Raw genomic sequence first — 23815 nt, 5'->3', positions numbered from 1 at the left:
AATTACCTGTTCCATGGACCCAGAATGTTGTCTCTTCCACTATCCCAAACACAAGTAGTGATTCTCCTACACTCATCCATATCATTCTTGAATAGGTGGAAAACATACAAGTGGCACATTCAAAATTATACTCTTAAGTAATTTGGGAGCATCTTTGTGCACAGCCAGAGGGGGTTAAAAAAGGTTTTATAGGTTTTGCTCTTGAGGTAATTATGGAGAGATGTTTGGAAAATACCGTGTTCCATCTTTAAAAGCAGTAAGTTTAATCCTCCCACCCCACTGTTTTGAACCCCTTAGTTTCTGTGGTGTAAATTCAAACTTGGGCTTACCATAGTTTAAAGTTACTGTTGGTTAGTGAATGAGGAGTAACTGTTTCTCTTGAGAACTAGAAAGCAGTCCAAAGTGGTTTGCCATATAAGGAGTTACCTCTTTGCTAGTGCCATGGAGAAAAGAGTGATTCCCAGAACTCCCTTGTAGCAAAAGATGTCAGTACAGATTTAGTAGCTTCCAGATGGCTGGCAGTATAAAGTGTACTCATAATGAGCTACATGTCAGGGATTGCTTGTCATCTACCAGTTTGTCTTCCCCTAGGCACAGGGACAATACAGCTTTACCACTATGTCCCACTGTTGGTGCCTTCTTACCCTACTTTACAGAAGTCTTATTGAGGATTTACTATCAGTAGGTAGTAAGCACTTACTGTGACCAGAGGAATAGATGTATTCAACACTTGAGTTTAGTGTTGGTGATGGTACTGGTAGTAAAGAAGGCCTAGAGAGATGTAAACATAAGGAGACATTGTAAATTAGGACAGTTGTAATGAACTGAGAATATCTTGATAGAGTAATTTTATTACAAATTAGTACAAAGACTTGTACAAACTGAACTAAATGTGGTTTTACAAGATGTCCTTGGAGGTGATTTATAGGAAAGTAGTGCTAATACTCCAGAAAGAAGGAATAACGTGAATAAAGATAGGGATGAGCCCAATGGGGAAGGGTATACAGACTTGAGAGTTCATTATCACAAATACTGTCTTTAAGATATTTAATTCAACCTTGTTGTTCATTGTTACTTAAAAGGGGAGGAGAGAGACAGAGTAAATAGTCATCACGGGATCTAGATTTTTGTTTTATTTCATATTTTTCTCCAGCTACTAGTGGTAACGCAGTTGCCAACACTTAGTTGTCAGTCACTATGCTAAGCGCTTAATTGCATGCATTGTTTTATGTAATTCTTAAAACAACTCTGTGAGGTAGGTACAATTAATTATTATCCCTGATTTTACAAAAAAAAAAAAACTAAAGCCAATGAAGGCTGGAAAACTTGCCTAAGGTAGTAGTGACTGAGCTGGGATTTTATTCCAGGTTTCAAAGACTTCAAAAATGCAACACCCAACTAGACATCATCAGCTTATCTTAAAGTTTGAGAAAATTGATAAATTTGATAAATTGGGGGTCTGGGGTTGTATGTAGCTCAGTGGTTGAGCGCTTCCCTGGCATGTGTGAGGCACTGGGTTCTATCCTCAGTACCACATAAAAAATAAGATAAAGATATTGTGTCCATCTACAACTAAAATAATTTTTTTAAATGGATAAATTTGATAACAGTGATAAAATTGAACAGATTCTGTCATGTGCATGTGTGAATGTGCCACAAAGAAACTCACTCTTCTGTAAAATTAGTATGTACCAATTTTTTTTTTAAAACCACACACAGAAGACCGTTAGAAACCTCTCTGTTAGGTGATTTTTTTTTGCACAGAGCAGAAGCAAAATAAAGCTCACCTAGATGCCAATAAGCCTGAAAAAGCTGCCTGGCCTCTCTGCCAACACATGGTACCACCATTCTGGTCTTGGTAGTGGGCTTACTTTACCTAGTCCAGCTTAGTTACCCAACTGCACTCATGTGCAGATACTCTCTAACTTCAGATTCTTGGAGAAAACAATACATTGATGAAGTATAGCCAAATACATGCCATTGAGAGTTGTATTACATAGTAAACTTATCAAAAATATAGATAATACAAGCTACAGATAGAATCCAGTGAAGTTTTGATCTACTTTTCTAATACTTTTTGATAAGGAGCTGGATCTGATCTTTAGCTCATTTTCTTTATTCCTAGCCCTAATAAAAATAACAGAGTTGCCACCACTTGTGGCTCCCAAGCAGTCTATAGCTCTACTGACTCCTGCACATGGGCTGGTGTTTTGTGGAATGGGGTATGTTCTGCAGTCTTAGTTTTTTTTTGTTTTTTTTTTTCAGAGCTCTCTCTATATCCAGGGCCTTTGTCAGTTGTGTTGCTTAGGAGGTTTTCCTTCCCTCCAGCACTATTCTCAAAGCTGTCTGCTGCTGGATCCTCATTACTGGTGCTTGGTTTTGTTCTCTGTGCAGACCTACTGTTTTCTGTCTCTTAAAACTAAGATCTCTGTATTATTGGGTCAGAGGCCTCTGGATTCTGCCCTTCTCTGGAGTTAGGAAGAGGAGGCTTTTCCTCTGCTGCTTCTTTTTTTTTTTAATTTTAATTTTAATTTAATTTTTTATTAGTTGCACGTGACAATACAGTGATCTTGCATATCATACATTTGAATCAAATGGGGTATAATTTCTCATTTTTCTGAGTGTACAGGTTGCAGAATCACATTGGTTATACAGACACGTATATACATAGTGTCTGTTTTATTCTGCTACCCTTCCTATCCTTACATAGACAGAATAATTTTAATGTGGGTCAGAAATTGGCTAAAAGAGAGAATGTATAGTCTCTACACTGAGCACATCTATAATAAATACTTCTTGTAAAATGCAGTCCACTGTCCTTTTGACTGCAGATGTTAGGGTTTAATTGTCCATTCAGTACCATGGATGGGGAAGAATGGAAATAAAGAGAAAAAAAATTTAGATATGTATTAATAGAAAATAGTAGATGATTAGGGTTAAAGGAGCTCTTTATAGGTCATTTGATTCTATTACCTAGCCAACTAGAGAATCTTGGAGGGGGTGATGCTCATTGTCTAATTATTTAGGTGTACAGTTAGATAATTTGTAACAAATTTGGGTAATTTAGACATGAAGATCTCCCCACTATGTGTTTTCGTAAAACTGTTCTAAACATAGACCATGGAGATTTGGTTAGGAACTAAGATGCCTGTGGTCCATTGTAGTACACCTTAGTGTTACCCTGCATGTGTAATGTGCCAATAATATTTATACCAAGAGTGGTTTCCAGTTACTTTGTTTTATGTTATCTTTCTATCTCTAACATTGAGTCCATTTGTAGCAGCTCATATTGGTAGTTAAGTGGATCTCAAATTGGTGTAATGTGTCCCTTTTTCCTCAGAATTTCTACAAAGTTCTTTTACTGCTTTTTCCACTTCCTAAGAGTTAGTACTGTATTTTTCCTTAAGAAACGGCTACCAAAGGAAATCTGACTGGAAAAGCCTCCTTTTACCTTGTTACATGCTAGGCTTTCCATGAAAATTTTTCTTTTCTGTCTTTATTTTTCTGTGTGTGTGGTGCTGGTGAATGAACCCAGGCCCTTGTGCATGTGTACAGTGCAAGCACGGTACCAACTGAGCTATATCCCCAGCCCATGAATGTTTTTCTGAGATTAAAAATGCATGCTTCATAATCACTATCTTGAATAGACTTTTAAATAGTCAGTCTTCTTGAAGGTTTAGCAAAGAATGACTCTTAATTTACATAAATAATTTTCTCATATGTTGAGGGCCACAGCCGAGTCGGGATGACACATGGCATTTACTTTAGGGCAAGGCAGAATGCTTAAGGATTTGCAAACAAATGAAAGTTTGTAAGGTTGCTATAAGCTTGTCTGATAATTACTTCATATTGTTTCAGTGTTTTGTTTAAAAATTTCAAAGTCAAAATAAGAAGAGGAATTTCTGGTGTAAATACTGGTGCCTTCTGACATTAACTCTCTTGAGTGAGTTTGTAACTGGTCTTAGGGCTATTTTCTCAGAATTTGACCTGGTGACAAAGCACCAGAAGTAGTGAAATGTGGCTGACTCACTCAACTCTGTGTGTTTTCTGTTGCAAAGATAGCTTTTGAAATAGAAAGCCAAATCTCTGTGATTTTGATCTATAACCAGCTGGACCTTGTTGACTCTAGGTTGTGCTTTCCTGCCCCTTTTGTTCTGGGAGGCAGTAGTAAATTTCAAACTTTCTCCAGCAAACCTAGAAGAGAGTGTGAAGTAGGGCTCAGACAGAGATCTTGAACTGGCTTAGATTGGAAAGCACAGTCTTTGTGGATGAGCAAGAATAGAGAGGTTAAGTGGGAGGACCCCAGATAGGGCACTTAGGTAAAATATGTAAGTTTGGTACTCAGAGAAAATCCCATGGGTCAGAATACTTTCACAATGCTGCCAGAAACTGCCCTCCAACATACCTTAGAGAAAAAGGTAATGTTTCCAGCAACCTGTTCTTCCAAACAGATTGATCACACACAGAAAATGTTCTTTGTTAACATGTAGATCAAGTTACATGAGATTTTTTTTGAAGCCATTAAATCATCCACTGTAGTCCATAATCTTATTGTCAGATGCTTTCTTTATTGGGACATTGAAACTGATTTTATAGCTATCCTTTTTTATCCCTGTGTTATTATCCATTTGATCATCTCACCATCTTTCCCCCTTCCCTTCCACTAATGAGAACATTGAAAGTCACACACTTTTCTAAAACATTATCTTTCTTAATAAAGGTGAAAAACTGCCTGGCATGTAGTTGGTGCTCAATAAATATTTGTGAATTTAAAAAGTGAATGAATAATTGAAATGTAATGCTAGATCCCTGATTGGAAATATTAAGAAGTATGAGTATTTTCCATAGTAAACCATAGTTGAAAGGCACTAATCTTTACTGTGTCCTCAATTTTTCTCTTTTCCTGCTCCTTTGCTTATCCTTTGCTTTATTATGTGCAGAATATTCAAGGGTGCCTGTGTGTGTGAACACACACAAGCATACTGAAATACAAACAGTTTAGAGTACAGAAGGGCACTGATTCCCCTTTGCTATCAATGCTGCAGGTAATCTATTGCATTAATCAGCCAGCCAGTGGGAAATGCATGGGGAGTGATTATACTATCATACACAATACAATCAGCATGAAGCACTTGTCAAGACCAATACATCAAAGTTTAATTCAGTAATAGAATGAATTAGAGCAAAATGAAACATACTGTTCTCCAAGAAACCCAACACTCATCATAGGTTCTTTCTGAACTCCACAGAAAAGTCAGTGGCTGAAGAAATTATTTTTATGAATAAAATTTCAGTTCCAATCCAACAGAATACTGCAAGAATCCATTTTTGTTGGGATTCTCATGCAAATAGAGTATTCGTGTGTTTAGTTGACCATCCATGCTGTGGAATAATCAGTGTTGGTAAATTTTTTTATTTTTTTTAGCAGGGCTCTTGATGTCTTTTGTCCTAAACCAGTTCTCTCTAGCAAATGAAAATCTTTGTACCAATGGCTCAGGGAATTGCTTAGGTGAAAATATGGATTGTGTACCATTGAGTGCTTTTCAAGAGGTAAATTAACAAGAACCTAGTATTTACAGAATAAATAAATGAAAAATAAAAAGCAGTTGAAATAAGATTATATAATGTTTTAGAACATTTTGAGGATTGATCTAATAAATTTCATGTATTAGAATGAAATATCACTGTTATAAGACACTATTACATGTCAGTCGAGTCTTTTCAGAAACAGATTTACATAGACTTGGAGTCATCACTATTGGATGAACCATGAACTGTTCATAAAGGTGACTTAGTTAAGTAGCCAGTGTAGAATATGTGAAAAATGTTCTCGTAGGTTGCTGCAGTTTGCATTCCTTCACCTTACCACCTATTGACTGTCAAAAAATTCATCTGCCTTTGTGCCTCTCCTCTTCTCTATGATTTTTTTTTCTGTCTTTCCTTCCTTTTCTCTCTTACTCCATTGAAAAGAAGAAGGATTGGAGAAACTGACTTTTGTGATCTCCCATGGAACCAGGCTTCTAATGGGGTCAAGCTGTTTTTGATGAATCTTGCACATTGACCCGATGGCACTGACAAATGGGATGGGAAGACTCTAAGTACCACAGGTTTTTCTGAAAGAAACATTATCCTGGATACTAGTTAACTGCTTTGGAATGTCTATGGTTTATTTTCTATCTTGCCAACAAACAAACAAAAAAAGATAGTTATTTTACTTTAGAATTTTCTCAGAACCTGGTTAAGTGATTTAGCTGAGAATTTAACCTTGCTTAACCTGAGTGAAATAAAACTCTCTTATAGTATCCCTGTGGTTTTATTTGGAAGTTTTTCCAGAACTGTTTTAGTGAATTAAAAACTAGCATGTCAAATTTAAAGAATGTTTTTACCAATTAAATTTATTTTCCAAACATAAGGTAACTGACATTAAGACTGCATTGTACTAAGAAACAGTACTGTAATAATTAGGGTCACAGTTCTAGTGTGGTCTGACCCAAGAAATTTTGTGACTATAGTTTCGCTAGCACAACTAATTATGCCAGTGATCTCCTATTTGTGACTGCAATTAGGCATTTCAGGGCTCCTAAATAAGTATAATTAGTTAATTGGATCATGAATGAAATTCTAGACTATTATGATAGCCTCTAAGAACAAAAATAAATACAATAAATATTATGAATTGTTTTATAACTGTTGAACCCTTGGAAATACCAAAAGTAATTGTTGTACTTTGCCTGCTATTACTTCATAAAAATATGCATGGTATAAAAAAGTATAAATTAAACTTTCCATATAACAGCCTTCATTTTCTGCATTTGTAACAAAGAAAAGTGGAACAACAGACCTTTCTTATTCTCCCCTTTAGAGAATATGCTTTTGGTTTTTCTGCTCCTTTGTCTCTCACTAACCCCATTCTCCTCCCCAGTGTCATTGCCCTGTGCTTCCTCCAGTAGCATTCTACACTTAGTTATCTTCCTGAAAAACGTTTATAAACACTTTCAAGGGTTTCATTTATAGAGAATGTGTAGTTTTTGATTGATCTATTTATACCCCCTCCCCAGGAAAAAAAAAAAAAGCACTCCATAAAAATGTGTAGCTCATATTTGACAGTAAAAACAACATCAAAACAAAAAACAAACCCAGGAAGGAGAGGGAACTTAAAATAAACAAGTTGTATTGACCGGGAATGGTAACAATAGACAGAATGGCCAGCTGATTTATTCAGTTACAAATCATCATGTTCTACCCAGCAATATATTCTACCAGGCAAAAAGCATACTCGGTCACATCTGCATGCATTATCCCAGAAATGCTGACGTGGACTTAACTCTAGCAGAGCTGATCATAATGTTTTCAGAGAAAACGGATTTATTCTGACTTGAATAATTAATCTTGAATCATAAGTTAAGCTTTTGATTGTTTATCTGCCATTTTATTCTACAGTGGAATTACTTATTTACTGTGCCTATCAGTCTTGAAAAATGAAGTTTTCTTTAGTGTAATTAGGCTCTTTTTAGAGGAACCTGTGTTAAATTTTATTTTATTAGGGCTTCTGGTTATACATAGTAGTTGGGTTCTTCCCTATAAACTTATACATGCATAGAAGTAGATTTCAGTTCACGATCCCCTCTTAATTTTGTGTTGGATGTACTTTTCCTACACATGGGAGAGACATGTTTTAAGTACATAAGTATACGTGGTTAAACTCTGGGGGTTATTAGCTGTACATTTTAAGGATACTTCATAATTTTAGATAATAATATACTACTTGTATTATATTGCTGAAAGAGGAGTGAGATGATTCTGACAAGTCGTTAATCTTGGAATTCATATATGCGTGCTCCATATACCTAACTTATAAAGAACTTTAAGACCCACACGTAAGCTGGAAAGAAGGCTGAACACCATAGTATTTAAGAATATTGATTTGGGGAGAACATGAGCCTTGGACCAGATCCTGGCTTCTTGCTTTAATAGCAGTATAACCTTTCTGCTTTTCTCTGAATCTCAGTTTCCTTATCTACAAGATAGAGCCTTTTGTTTGTTTTTGTGAGGGTGAAATGTGATAATGTATGTAAAATATTTAGCACAGGGTTAATGTGAGGTAAAGATTCAATAAATGACAACACTTACTGTTAAGTAAATAAGTGTAGATGCCATTCACTTTTAGAAATGTTAGCTGAATTAGGTGGAGGAATCTTTGTACCCTAAAGATAGACATTGAAAAGCTTTAAATATAGAATCCAATTAGAAATCCAACATGTATAACTTGATATTATTAGAATTTACCTTGAAGGGATAAAAATTAGCATACAAAACAGCACTTAATATTGCATTGTGTGTTGGGATACCTTTTATATTGTTAAGTTTCTATAATAACTTTTTTTCTTGCTTGACTTAACAGCTATTCTCATCTGTTGAGTGGTTTACTTGAATTTGATTATTTTAGCTTAACACACACATTCATTTATGGCACATTTGAGCAGAATAATTCTTTATTCTGGGTGCCTGTCCTATGTACTGTAAGATGTTGAGCAACATCTCTGGGCCTTACACACTGTAATTAACATCCTTTTGCTGTTGGCAACCAAAATTACACCAAATGTAACCAAATATCCTCTGGAGGGGAGAATCACCCCTAATTGAGAGCCATTTCTCTACAGAATCAGACCGTGTTTTAGAGGATGTAAAAATAACAAGAAAGGCTTGTTAAAGAGACTCAAGTGATGAACTGTTGAATATGTTATATTTACATGTATTCTGTATCTTAGCCTTCCCACTTCAGAGCTTATGGAATCAAAATTTTTTTCTAGTTGGAAATATGAAACAGTGAGTTTGTGAGGTAGGGCGAAATGGTGTAATAATTTGTACAAAATGGTGTAATAATTAAATAAGTGTAGAGTTAATTCCTGTTGCCCACATTTGCTAAGTGTGTGATTCTCATCCAGTGACACTCTGCAATTGGTGGAATGCAGAAGTAACCAAAAAAAGTAACCAAAGCCTTTCAAGATGATTTGTATTCTGCTTAGGTAAGAGTCTACCCACATTTTCGGTTTGTTCAGATCTAAGGTGTGAACAGGCGTATGACCACTAAGTGGATTATTAGGACCATTACCTTAGGTGAGAGGTGTTCGATTTTCTTCAGAGTCTTGCCTTCCTAGTTTTGGTTTACTTTACCTCATGTTATAGTGTTTTTTTGTTTTGCTTTTTTTTTTTTTTTTGCTAAAATCATTGAGTGCAGATTAGGTGGAGTAGTGTAAAGGAAAAGAAAAAGCATGCTGGGGTAGAGAATAGGTAGAGCTGAAATGTGCCATGGGTAATTCTGAAAAACTGCCTGACTCACACACCCATGATAGGATAATGGCTGTTGTATACTTTGAAGTGTTGAAACTAGGAAAGCAGTTAAAAAGTATTGAATTTGTTTTCATTGTAATTCATAGCAGGCAAGGAAGCCTTCTTTGTGAAAATAGGACCATGTCTTTTAAGTGCTGAGGATTTTGACCTCTCACCAAGTTCTCTGTACTATTTTTGGCTGAATTCTTAAAAGGGTTAATATTTTAGAGGACTAGCAGAATGATGTGTTTAATCATCATAGAGCTTTATTTTTAAAGCTACAAATATTTCAGGCATGTAGAGGGAAAGGAGATAAATGCTCAAAGTGGGATTTTGAATTAATGAAATTTGGAGAATGACTTACTCAGTTTGGTTAACTTGGTTATTAAGACTAATTACAGCTTTTGTAGTGATGACTGTGAATATAAAAGACCATATCTATTATGGCTCTGAACTTGAATCTAACATTAAGAACATCCTTTCAGGATGAAACCTCTGTTTAGGGAGGTGAGCAAGAAAAGAATATTACAGGTAGGTTAATAAAGGCTTGGCTTTTTAAAAAATTTTTTTATTCTACAAAATGAAAATTTTCTAATTAGATAACAGTATAAACATGGAAATCTAAAATGAATTTTATGTGTTTCCTTTTTCTCAGAGTCATAGAAATCATTTAAATTTCTAAGAATACTTAGGATCTTGCTTTTAAAAATCTCAGACAAATAGAGGGTTTTACTTCTCTGTTGTTGTGGTCTGGGGCTGGGGATATAGCTCAGATGATTGTTGTGGTCTGAAGAGTTGTGAACCCCACCCCCACCCCCATCTCCACCCCATTTGTATGCTGAACCACTTACTTACTCCCAGTGTGATAGCATTAGAAGGTGAGGCCTCTGAGAAGTAATTTTGTCATGAGAGTCCATGAATGAAATTAATACCCTCATGAAAGAGGCTTGAAGGCACTATCTATGAGGACCTGGACTTCACTAGGTACTGAATCTGCTAGTGCCTTGATCTTGGACTTTCTAGCTTCAGAAACTGGTTGGAATAAAGTTTTGTTGTTTCTAAGCCACCCAGTTTATATTATTTTTGTTAAGCAGTTTGAATGGACTAAGAATCTTTAAAATAGAAATAGTAATTTTGACCATGGAGAATTAAACTGTTAATTTTAATAATGATTGTTTAATTTTTAAAAGTTGTGTAACTCTTACTGTAATTTAAAATGTATACCATAAATACTTTTTACACAAATATAGTTTTGAGTTTGGACAAGTACATGTAATCATATAACCACCACTCCAGTGAAGTCAGAGAAGATTCTTTCACCACCGCCCCCCATGCCCTAATGTTGTCCCTTGGTGGTTAGCTTATACCTTTTCTCAATTCCTAGCAACTATTGATCTCTTCTCAGACCCTTCAGCTTTGTCTTTTCCAAAATATCCTGGAAGTTGAATAGTGAAGTAAGTGTGGGGTGGGGCCGGGGGGCGGGGGGAGGTTGTACACATATGTGCACGTAGAGCGTGTATGTAGATATTTCATAACCTCTGGATTTAGGCTTCCTTTGCTTTTCATTATACATTTAAGATACTATGTATTTATCAGTGCTTTAGTTTGTTGTCACTTCAGAAGGATAATTTCTTGCATGAATGTATGAGTTTGAAGTCACCAACTGAAGGACATTACAAATTGTGTTCAGCTGGGACTACAAATAAAACTGCTATAAACATTTTAGTGTAAGTGTGAATATAAGTTTTTCATTCTCTTGGGCAAATCTATAGGAGTTGTATTGCTGGGTCATATAGTAAATGTACTGAGAATTTACACTCTCAGCAATTTATAAGCATTCCAGTTGCTCCACATCCTCTCCAGTACTTGTTATCAGACTTAATTTTTTTTCCCTAATTGTAGCCATTAAAACATGGGTGTGATATTATCTCTTTGTGATTTTTAAAAATACCTTAATTTTTATTTGTTTTTTAAATTTTTTATGTTGTGCTAGGGATTGAACCCTTTGCCTTATGTGTGCTAGGCAAGCACTCTACCACTGAGCCACAACCCAAGCCCCAGTCTCTTGTGTGATTTTAATTTGATTTTCCTCATGGTTACACAATTGCAAGCATGTTTTTGTCTGCAGTTTGCCATCTTATGTATCTTATTTGATGAAGTATCTTTCTAGACTTCTTTTCCCTTCTCAAAGAAAATTACCAAGTTTTCTGGAGCAGTTTTAGGTTCACAGAAAAATTGCATGGAGATTTTCTGTATACTAGTTACCCCGCCTCAATTCATGGCCACCCCCATTATCACCCTCCCTCAACAGAGTGGTCCATTTGTGACAAATGATGAATCTACACTGACACATCATTATTATTACCCAGAATCCATAATTTACATTAGACTAACTATTGATACCGTGCTTTCAGTGGTTTTGGGGAAATGTATAATGACATGTCTATAATTATAGTATCATACTGAGTAATTCACTGTCCTAAAAAAATCTATTCATCCTTTCTGTTCTCTAATGATAATTATGATTTTTTTTTTTTAAATACTGTCTCTATAGTTTTGCCTCTTTCAATGTTGAATAGTTGGAATCATATAGTGTGGAACCTCTTCTTCGACTTAGTACTAGGCCTCCATCTCTTTTCATGGCTTAGGAGCTCATTTTAGTTTTTGCCCATTTTTATTGGTTCATTCATTTTTCTTAGTTTTGAGAAGGTTTTACTTTTTTTCTGGGTTGAAGTCCTTTGTCACATGTATGATTTGCAAGTATTTTCTACTAGTCTATAACTTGTCCTTTCATTCTGTTGTCTTTTGTTGAGCGAAAATTTTTAATTTCGATGAAGTCCACTTCATCAGTTCTTTTATGGATAATGCTTTTGGTATTTTATCTAATACTTTTACCTACTGCAGGGTTATGAATATTTTTTAGCAGTTTTGTGGTTTTAAGTTTAGGTCTCATTTTTGAGTTCATTATTAAATAAGATAATGTCATACCAATTTAGATTCTTTAATTTTTCCCAACATGACTATCTAATTGTCCCAATTGTTAAAAAGACATATCTTATTTCCATTGAATTGATTTTCAACCTTGAATTAACAATATTTGTGTAGGTCTTTTCATAAATTTACTATTCTTTTGCATTGGTCTCTGTGCCCTCCTTTGGCTAATAGTGCACTGTTCTGATTACTGTAACAATCAAATTTTATAGGAAATCTCGAGTTCAGGTACTCAGAGTCCAGCTTTGTCCTTCTTCAGAATTGTTTTGCTAATTCTATTTTTTTCAGTGTGTACACAAATACTAGCTAGAGTTTTTGTATTGAATATATAGATCAATTTGGGAATAATTGACGTCTTAATGATACCGAGTTTTCCAATCCATGAATTTAGTGACTTTCCATTTTTTAAAAAAGAATCTCTGATTTCTTTCATCAGTGTTTAACAGTTTTTAAGATAGAGATGCTGTACATGTTTTGTTAGAATTATAAGTCAAGTATTTTATGATTTTTGGTGCTAATATAAATGATACTTTTTTTTGGGGGGGGGGTACTTTTGTGGTATCTGGTTGGTTCTATTTAGCATATATATCTGTAGGAGTTTTTGTTTTGTCTCTGAATTTGTATCATATGTTGTATCATATGATCTTATTAACTTTCTTAATAGCTTTAGAAGGTTTTTTTTTTTTTTTTTTTTTTTTTTTGTACGTAATGGTCTTTATGTACAAAGGCTTCTTCTTTCTATCCTTTCCAACTGCCTTTAACCTCCTTTTCTTGTTTTATTGGCTTGGCTAGAACTTTTGGTGTGATGCTGAATAGAATTGGTAAGAACAGAGTTGTGGCGTCAAAAATATACATTGGAAAAAAGATAACCTATTCAACAAATGTTGCTAAAGAAAACTGGAAATCCATATGTAGTAGAATGAAATTTAATCCTTATCATTTACCTTGCATAAAAATCAAATTAAATCAAAGATTTAGAAATTAGACCTCAAACCCAACATATACTAGAAGACAGTGTAGGCCCAGCACTCCAACATGACAGCTCAGGAACAGACTTCTTTAACAAGATTACTAAAGTGCAAGAAGTAAAATCAAGAATCAATAAATGGGATGGCATCAAACTAAAGAACTTCTTCACAGCAAAAGAAACAATAAAGAACGTGAAAAGAGAGACTACAGAAAAGGAGAAAATTTTTGCCACCTGCACCTCAGATAGAGTGTTAATTTTCAGGATATATAAAGAACTCAAAAACTTAGCACCAAAAAACCAAATAACCCAAATCAATAAATGGGCAAAGGAAATAAACATACACTTCTCAGAAGAAATACAAGTGATCAACAAATATATGAAAAAAAATGTTCAACTTCTCTATTAATTAGAAAATACAAATTGGAACTACACTGAGATAACTTCCATTCTCACCCCTGTCAGAATGGAAGTTATCAAGAATACAGGTAACAATATATATTGGCAAGGATGTGGGGAAAAAGGTACAATCATACATTGCTGGTGGGACTGCAAATTGGTGCAACCACTCTGGAAAATGCAGTATGGAGATTTTCCTCAAAAAACTAGGAATGGAACCACCATTTAGCCCAACTATACTATTCCTCAGTTTATATCCAATGGATTTAAAATTGGAATATTACAGTAAAACAGCCACATCAGTGTTTATAGCAGCTCAATTCACAATAGCTAAGTTATGCAACCAACCGAGGTACCCTTCAACAAATGAATGGATAAAAAAATTATGCTCTCGCAAGGCTGGTTCAATATATGGAAATCAATAAATGTTATTCACCACATCAATAGACTTAAAAATAAGAACCATATGATCATCTCGATAGATGCGGAAAAAGCATTCGACAAAGTACAGCATCCCTTTGTGTTCAAAACTCTAGAAATAGGGAAAACAGGAACATACCTCAATATTGTAAAAGCTATTTATGCTAAGCCTCAGGCTAGCATCATTCCGAATGGAGAAAAATTGAAGGCATTCCCTCTAAAATCTGGAACAAGACAGGGATGCCCTCTCTCTCCACTTCTGTTCAACATACTTCTCGAAACACTGGCCAGAGCAATTAGACAGACGAAAGAAATTAAAGGCATCAAAATAGGAAAAGAAGAACTTAAATTATCACTATTTTCAGATGACATGATTCTATACCTAGCAGACCCAAAAGGGTCTACAAAGAAACTATTAGAGCTAATAAATGAATTCAGCAAAGTGGCAGGATATAAAATCAACACGCATAAATCAAAGGCATTCCTGTATATCAGCGACAAACCCTCTGAAATGGAAATGAGGACAACCACTCCATTCACAATATCTTCAAAAAAAAATAAAATACTTGGGAATCAACCTAACAAAAGAGGTGAAAGAATTATACAATGAAAACTACAGAACCCTAAAGAGAGAAATAGAAGAAGATCTTAGAAGATGGAAAAATATACCCTGTTCATGGATAGGCAGAACTAACATCATCAAAATGGTGATATTACCAAAAGTTCTCTATAGGTTTAATGCAATGCCAATCAAAATCCCAACGGCATTTCTTGTAGAAATAGAGAAAGCAATCATGAAATTCATATGGAAAAATAAAAGACCCAGAATAGCAAAAACAATGCTAAGCAGGAAGTGTGAATCAGGCGGTATAGCGATACCAGACTTCAAACTATACTACAGAGCAATAGTAACAAAAACAGCATGGTACTGGTACCAAAACAGGCGGGTGGACCAATGGTACAGAATAGAGGACACAGAAACCAATCCACAAAACTACAACTATCTTATATTTGATAAAGGGGCTAAAAGCATGCAATGGAGGAAGGATAGCATCTTCAACAAATGGTGCTGGGAAAACTGGAAATCCATATGCAACAAAATGAAACTGAATCCCTTTCTCTCGCCATGCACAAAAGTTAATTCAAAATGGATCAAGGAGCTTGATATCAAATCAGAGACACGCCGTCTGATAGAAGAAAAAGTTGGTTACGATCTACATACTGTGGGGTCAGGCTCCAAATTCCTTAATAGGACACCCATAGCACAAAAGTTAATAACTAGAATCAACAAATGGGACTTACTCAAACTAAAAAGTTTTTTCTCAGCAAAAGAAACAATAAGAGAGGTAAATAGGGAGCCTACATCCTGGGAACAAATCTTTACTCCTCACACTTCAGATAGAGCCCTAATATCCAGAGTATACAAAGAACTCAAAAAATTAGACAATAAGATAACAAACAACCTAATCAACAAATGGGCCAAGGACCTGAACAGACACTTCTCAGAGGAGGACATACAGTCAATCAACAAGTACATGAAAAAAATGCTCACCATCTCTAGCAGTCAGAGAAATGCAAATCAAAACCACCCTAAGATACCATCTCACTCCAGTAAGATTGGCAGCCATTATGAAGTCAAACAACAAGTGCTGGCGAGGATGTGGGGAAAAGGGTACACTTGTACATTGCTGGTGGGACTGCAAATTGGTGCAGCCAATTTGGAAAGCAGTATGGAGATTTCTTGGAAAGCTGGGAATGGAGCCACCATTTGACCCAGCTATTCCCCTTCTCGGTCTATTCCCTAAAGACCTAAAAAGAGCATGCTACAGGGACACTGCTACATCGATGTTCATAGCAGCACAATTCACAATAGCAAGACTGTGGAACCAACCTAGATGCCCTTCAATAGATGAATGGATAAAAAAAAATGTGGCATTTATACACAATGGAGTATTACTCTGCATTAAAAAATGACAAAATCATAGAATTTGCAGGGAAATGGATGGCATTAGAGCAGATTATGCTAAGTGAAGCTAGCCAATCCCTAAAAAACAAATGCCAAATGTCTTCTTTGATATAAGGAGAGTAACTAAGAACAGAGTAGGGAGGAAGAGCATGAAAAGAAGATTAACATTAAACAGGGATGAGAGGTGGGAGGGAAAGGGAGAGAGAAGGGAAATTGCATGGAAATGGAAGGAGACCCTCAGGGTTATACAAAAGTACATACAAGAGGAAGTGAGGGGAAAGGGAAAAATAATACAAGGGGGAGAAATGAATGACAGTAGAGGGGGTAGAGAGAGAAGAGGGGAGGGGAGGGGAGGGGGGAAGGTAGAGGATAGGAAAGGCAGCAGAACACAACAGACACTAGTATGGCAATATGTAAATCAATGGATGTGTAACTGATGTAATTCTGCAATCTGTATATGGGGTAAAAATGGGAGTTCATAACCCACTTGAATCAAAGTGTGAATTATGATATATCAAGAAATTTGTAATGTTTTGAACAACCAACAATAAAAAATTAAAAAAAAATTATGCTCTCTCTCTCTCTCTCTGTACACACACACACACAATGGAATATTACTCAGCCATAAAGAAGAATGACTTTATGACATTTGTAAGTAAATGGAAGCCAATCCCAAAAAATTAAAGGGCAAATGTTTTCACTGATATGTGGAAGCTAGCACTCAATAAGGAGAAGATGGGGGGAGAATTAGATATTCAGTAGACTTTACAAAGGGGAAAGAGAAAAAGGAAAGGGGAATGGGAAAAGGGAAGACAGTGGAATTAATCTGAAATAATTTTCCAGTGTACTTATATGAATATACCATAGTGGATCCCACCATTAGGTACATCCATAAAAATGATATCCTAACTAGAATAAGATATACTCTATGCTTGTATATGGAAAAAAATGTTCAACTTCTTTGTTAATTAGAGAAATGCAAATTGAAACTATAAACTCAGTGACATCTATATAATAATATCAAAATGAATTCTACTACTGTGATGTATAACTAAAAAAAGCCACCACCCACCCAAAAACAACAACTACTAAAAAAAAAAAAAAAAAAAACTGGCCTTTTTTTGTTTGTTTTGTTTTGATATTAAAGGAAAAGCATTTCATCTTTTGCCATTATGATGCTAACTGTGAGGATTTTTGCAGATGTCCTTTATTCTTGTCTATACTTTTTGTTCTTTTGTTTGCTGAGAGCTTTTATTTGTCATGAAAGAATAAGGAACTTTTCCTGCATTTGTTGACATGATTACATGTTTTTCTTCTTTAATCTGTTAATGTGGTGAATTACACAAATTGATTTTTGATGTTGAACCAGCCCTGCATTCTTGGGATAAACCCTGTGTGTTTATGGTTTTACCTTTTTGATAGTGCTTTATTTAATGTGCTAACATCTCTTTTTTTCTTCTAACCAAAAACACCTTTATTTTTCAGTCTTCAAAAAACAAACTAATTTCTTCTTTTTCCATGATAATCATGATTAACTTAGAAAAATGGTCATACAGTATATCTTCAAAGCATTTCCCTTTAATGGGAAAATTGGCTTTACATAGTCTAAACATTAGACTATTAAAAAATCTATTTTGTTGCCATTATAAAACAAAATGGAATCTATCATAAGTCAAGGAAATTTGTTCACACTTCTGGTCCTTCTCCATCAGGAACCAGCATTGTTATATTATATCCGTATAGCAAAATCTGATCTAATTTAGTTATCCTCCTTCTTTCTGGTGTGATTGCAAACTCAGTGACATCTGCCAGCACCATATTGACAAAGTCATCAAATTCTAGAAGTGTTCCAACAATTTCGTTATCACTCTTCATCACAGTGTAAATTTTTGATCCTATATACTTGTCCACAAGCTCTAGCGGTTGCATTTTTAGCTGCCATGGCTAAACAGGAAGTGGCCAGCCAACATGCTAACATCTTGTTGAGGAATTTTACTTCTGTGTTTACCAGGGATATTTCTTTGCAGTTGGTAATGTTTTTTGTCTGATTTTAGTATCAGGGTAATGCTGGCCCCATTTCTGTGTAGAATTGGTGTTATTTTTGAAGTACTAAGGAAACTTTTCCAAGGAGGCATCTGGACCTGCATTATTAGAGATTTTTCAACTGCAAATTTAATTTCTTTAATAAATATATGACCATTCAGGTTATTAGGTCTTTATGTGAGTAAGCTTTAATACTTTATTATTTGCAGGAAATTTTTCCATTTTGTAGAATTTATGTGGGCATAAAGTTGTTCAAAAGTATTTCCTTATGACTCTTGAAGAGTATCTTACATTATATGTATAATTATATTATAAATTTTATAATACCGCTAGTATCTGTAATCGTGTGCCCTCTTTAATTTCTGATACTGATAGTTGTGGCTTCTTGCAGTTAGTCTGGTTAGCTTTGTTGATTTCATTGATCTTTTTTAAAAGAAGCATCTTTGAGTTTTGTTGATTCCCACCCCCTCCCTTTCCTGTTTTCAGTTACATTGATTTCTGAAGCTGTTTTCTTTCTTTGCCTTTAGTTTCTCTTTCTTTTTTTCATTTTAAGGTGGATATTTAGATTATTGATACTAATTTTTTCTAAAGTAAGCATCTGCTGCTATAAATTTCCATCTAAAGACATTTTTAGCCACATGCTACAAATTTTAATACACTTATTGCATCTTCATTCAGGCATAAAATGTTTTTTTCTCTTTTTTTTTAATTTATTTTTTAACTTTAGGTGGACACAATATTTTTATTTTATTTTTATGTGGTGCTGAGGCTCGAACCCAGTGCCTCATTCATGCCAGGCGAGAGTGCTACTACTTGAGCCATACCCCCAGCCCTTGTGACTGACTTTTACTTTGAGTGAAAGTGTGTTGTTTAATTTACAGACATTAGGGGATTTCCCAAAGTTCCCTGTTAACTGATTTCTAGGTTATTTCTATTATGTCAGAGAATGTACTTTATATAATTTCAACTCTTATAAATTGTCAGTTTGTTTTATGGCCTTAGAATATAGATGCTCTTGATAATTGTGCATTTTAAGATTAAGTTTTTGTTAATGTTAGGTGCAGTATCCTATAAATAACAGTTTGGTATAGTTGGTTGATAGTGTTGTTCAGGTATTCTCTTAATTTTCTTTCTGCTTGTTTTGTCAGTTATTGGTTTTCTTAGAGTTTACCCTTCCTGAGGTTGACTAAGCCTCTTGGATCTATAAGTTGAAGTCTCCAAATATAATTGTAGATTTGTCTATTTCAATTCCATTTGTTTTTGCTTTCTGTATTTTTAAGTCTTATTGAGTGCCCTATGCTTATTTAGGATTGTACATCTTTTCGGAGAACTTTTTATCATTATGTAATGTGCCATTTGATTTGATACTAACATAGTCACTCCAGCTTTATTTTGATAGTGTTCTGTGGTGTATCTTTTTTCATCCTTTCAGTTTGTCATTATATTCACAGTGAGTTTCTTACACAAGCACAGAGTTGGTTCTTGGTTTTTAATCTGATTTAACTGTTATTTTTAATTGGTATGTTTAGAACACTTATATTGTATAAAATTATTGATATAGCTGAATTTAGGTCTCACATTTAAATTTTCCTTTCTGTTTATTCCCTTGGTGTTTCTTGGTTTCCTTTGTGGCCTTTTTAAAGATTATTTGAATCTAAGTATTTTAAATTAATTTTGATTTAATTTAACTTCTGTTTTTTTTGGTTTTATCTGCTGATATCCTTTTTTATGGTATTATAGTAAATATACTAAGTTTTAACAGTCTACTTTGAATAAATATTTTGCCACATCAAGAGGAATGTAGAATCTAACAATTGTATAAATCACTGTACTCTCTCTTTTATGTTATAGTTATGAGTATTACATATCCATGCATTTAAACTCTGTAAGACAGTGTTTATATTTTTGCTTTCAACAGTCATGCTTATTTTCAAAACTTAGAAAGGCATAAATAGTATATGTATTCAGATATTTATCATTTCTGTTACTTTTCTTTTATTCCTGAAATTGTTTCTTTTTGCTCTAATTTCTCTGTAGTCTGAATAATTTTATTTAGAACTTTCTCTAGAATAGGTCTTTACCAAAAAATACTTTGTTTTCCCCAATTTAAGAATGCCTATATTTCATTATCATTCCTGAGTGATGTTTTTGCTGGTTATAGAATTCTGAGTTGACACCAGTTTCTTTTAGCACTTTAAATGTAGCGTCCTATTGTATTCTGTCTTCTATGAGTGGTGGTAAGAAATTTGCAATTATTTGAAGATTTGTTCTATATTAGGTATTTTGTATTTCTCTGTTTTCAAGGTTTTTTTGTTTGTTTTTTTTTCCCCTGTTGTCTTTGCTTTCCAGTGTGACTTGATTATGTGGTCTGTTTGGGCATGGTTTTCTTAAGAGTTTACCCTTCCTGAGGTTGACTAAGCCTCTTGGATCTATAAGTTCAAATTATTCTTCCAATTTGAGAAGTTTTTTAGTAATTATTTCTTCCAGAGTTTTCTGTCTCTCCTATGGACACCTAGTAATACAAACATTAATAAACCTTTTGCTCTTCTCAATTTTGAACAGAGGAGATAATTTCTGTTTTGAAGTTCACTAAGGAAACCTCTGTCATCTTCTTGTGCTATTGATCCCCCTTGGTATATTTTTTTTAATATTTTTTTTTTCACTTCTAAAATTTCTGTTCAGGTCTATTTTATAGATTGTATTTCACTTCTGATAATTACGTTTATAATTTTTTAAATAATGTACCTTTATCTCATTGAAGAGTTTAGTGATCACTATAAATTGTGTGGGCTGATAATTCTAACATTGTGTTTATTTTGCTTGGCATCTGTTGGTTTTTTTGTTTTGTTTTGTTTTTTTTTTTTTTCTTCCCTTAAGAATTGGTCACATTTTCCTGTTTCTTTGTAAACTGAATAATTTTAAATCATGAAGATTTTGATTTTTGTATTGTGGAGTCTGGGTTCTATTAAAATCCTCTGGAGATTACAATACTTTTTTTTTTTAAGCAAGCAAATCAATCACAATAGGTTTAGATCATACCTTGTTTCCCTTCCTTCAGGTGATGATGTCTGTTAGTTTTCAGAGCTTTGACTGTGCTACTGTGCTGCCTTCGTTCTGTCTCATGCACATGAGATGTGACCAGGACTTAAAAGATTCCCCCTCCCTTCTCCTGAATTGAGGGTCTCTTTTTCAGTTCTTATACCAGGAAAATAAAGTTTTTCTCAAGGTTTTGCTGCATGAGCCCTCTACAGAGTTTCTTAATGAGGTTAATCTGTTGTCAAAACCAGGGGAAATATAGTACGGGTTACTTCTTCAAGTTTTATTTCCCTCTCAATCTGCTTCCTTGTGTTTACTTCTCAGAGTCCTCAGGTTATTGTTCTTTGTATTTTGTTCAGAGTTTTATTAGTTGTAATCATTGGCAGAGGTGGTGGGCATAATCCATCTTAATTGACTGTTGTTTTTTTTTTTAATTGGCATTTAAAAATACAGAAATATAGATTGTAAATATCTGTGGCTTAGGTTATGGCTTTTTAAAAATTTTGTTAGTAAAATTTACTTCATACTTAAGATAATCCAATGCTGTAAATATGAAAGAATGTAAAGAATCTCTTTTGGACAAATCAAGCTTAAACAGTGATCATTTCTGTCTCCATTATTCAGGTGCCTAACAGAAAACTGATTGAAACACACAGTGACATGCACACATACCTTTTCAAAGAGAAAGTGTTATGAATGTACTGCTATCATGTTTTAAAAGTAGTAAACTTGAACTTTTAAAATGTATAAAATACTTGCTTGAATTAACCACCTTTGAAGAATGTAGATCATGAGTTGTCCCTTTACTTTAAATTCTTTATTGATTTTCCTTTGAAAGATTAGTGAAATTTTGGTTAGTATTTATTTAATTTATACAAAAAACTACATTTAGTGATTTTATTTATGTAAAGATTGGTTCTTGGTTTAATTGTTTAAGGACTGGTTTAAATGAATTTTAGTTTTAAAAGATATTTCACTGTTTTTTTTTTACCCAAACTATTTGTACTGTTGTTATATACGATACATGGTGTATGTATTATACACACCACAATTAGTACCTTTGTTTGTTTCCATATTAGTGTTCATAAAGCATATACATATATATACCAATTGATAAACATAATAAAGTTTGAAATTCCTGTAGGGAGACTGGGAAATTATTTTTGTGTCCATTGTATGACCTTATTATTTTATTGTAAACAAATAATCTTAGAAAGTTGCCACTTCATGCAGAACCATGAAATGGTATATTGTAGCATCCAAGTATAGAATCTTTTGTAAACTAAATCTTAGGATTCTGTATATTACTGACTTTTCCCCTAAGATGTCACAGAAGTAGGAAGATGATTACAATTGTCACTTGTGAAATATGTTTCCTCTTTATGTTTAACAGTATTTGGATCCTAGGTTCAGAGTTGGGACCTATTGCCCTCCCCCTATTTAATTCTATATTATATTTGTGGCTTGCTTTAGGAGAACTGAGTTATAACAGTGGCAAACTTGCATTTATCTTGAAGTGATTTAAAATTTATCTTTAGCTGTTACATAAGAATTGGAGATTTTTGTCATTTTAAAAAATTTACTTTTTCTACCTTAAATTAGGTGCTCTGTGGATGTGTATAGTTTTAAATCCCCACTGCAAGTTGGAGCAGAAAGCGAGTTGGCTAAAACAGCTGAAAAAGTGGAACAGTGTTGATGTCTGTCCATGGGAAGATGGAAATCATGGCAGCGAATTACCCAACTTAACTAATGCTCTGCCTCAGGGTGCAAATGCCAACCAAGGTGAGTCTACAATAATGTTCCGCTCAGTTTTTAGGAACTTCACTGTATATATGTGTTTATAAGGATAACAGACTATATTTAGGGAACTGATTTTACCCACTTCAGAGCTTATTATAACTCAAGGACTTAATATATTTTGACTGTGAATGTGTGTGTTTTAATTTTCCCTGAGATCTCTGTATGCTTTTTAAAAGATTCTCAGAATACAGATATATGTAATATTTACACATATCAGTATGTGTTAAAAATGGGCCATTAATTATTTAGTTTGAATTTTTTTTAATTAAAAAAAACTACAGAGTAGAATGGTATTAGATTACTTTGTAAAACAAATTATTGAGATGCTTGAGAAGCTATGTGTTTTATCCCAATTCATACTTGTCCTACTATGTAATATGTTAAAAATTCTTCATTTTAGAAAGTAGCATGGAAGCATTTTATGACTGGACTGAGGGGCCTGTAATGCTTTGGGCATTTGGACTGGGAAACTTATTTACTGAGAAGTGTCTAGTATACTTATCTCCGTCTTCTAAGGCTAACTGTGCCCTCCAATCTGTGGAACAACTGAAAATGCCCCCAGGTGTTTCAGAAGAACCCCCCCCTCTCCCCCTCTCCCCCTCTCCCTCCCTCTCCCTCCCTCTCCCTCCCTCTCCCTCCCTCTCCCTCCCTCTCCCCCTCTCCCCCTCTCCTCCCCCTCCCTCCCTCCCTCCCTCCCTCTCTCTCTCTCTCTCTCTCTCTCTCTCTCTCTCTCTCTCTCTCTCTCTCTCTCTCGTTTCTATCCTGCTTTTTCAGCCAATCTCTTTCTATTGAATTGATCCATTTAGCTCAAGTCCCTCTTCATCAAAACAACAACAACAAAATCTTCCTTGGCCTTATTTTCT

The 23815-nt window shown here is 34.5% G+C and overlaps 1 protein-coding gene and 1 pseudogene across 1 annotated transcript in view; one reads left to right on the top strand and one right to left on the bottom strand.

Annotated features, from left to right (window-relative positions):
- Zswim6 (zinc finger SWIM-type containing 6) overlaps positions 1–23815 on the top strand; it is a 200800-nt gene that overhangs the window by 152152 nt on the left and 24833 nt on the right. Inside the window, exon 5 of the mRNA XM_071612575.1 lies at positions 22755–22934. Within this exon, the coding sequence (XP_071468676.1) occupies positions 22755–22934 (180 nt within the window). The remainder of the gene's footprint in view (positions 1–22754; positions 22935–23815) is intronic.
- LOC114094971 (U6 snRNA-associated Sm-like protein LSm5 pseudogene) lies at positions 17720–17948 on the bottom strand (annotated as a pseudogene).

The sequence above is a fragment of the Marmota flaviventris genome, chromosome 5 (genome assembly GCF_047511675.1).
Source record: "Marmota flaviventris isolate mMarFla1 chromosome 5, mMarFla1.hap1, whole genome shotgun sequence".
NCBI lineage: Eukaryota > Metazoa > Chordata > Mammalia > Rodentia > Sciuridae > Marmota > Marmota flaviventris.
This window is presented reverse-complemented; position numbering and strand designations above follow the sequence as displayed.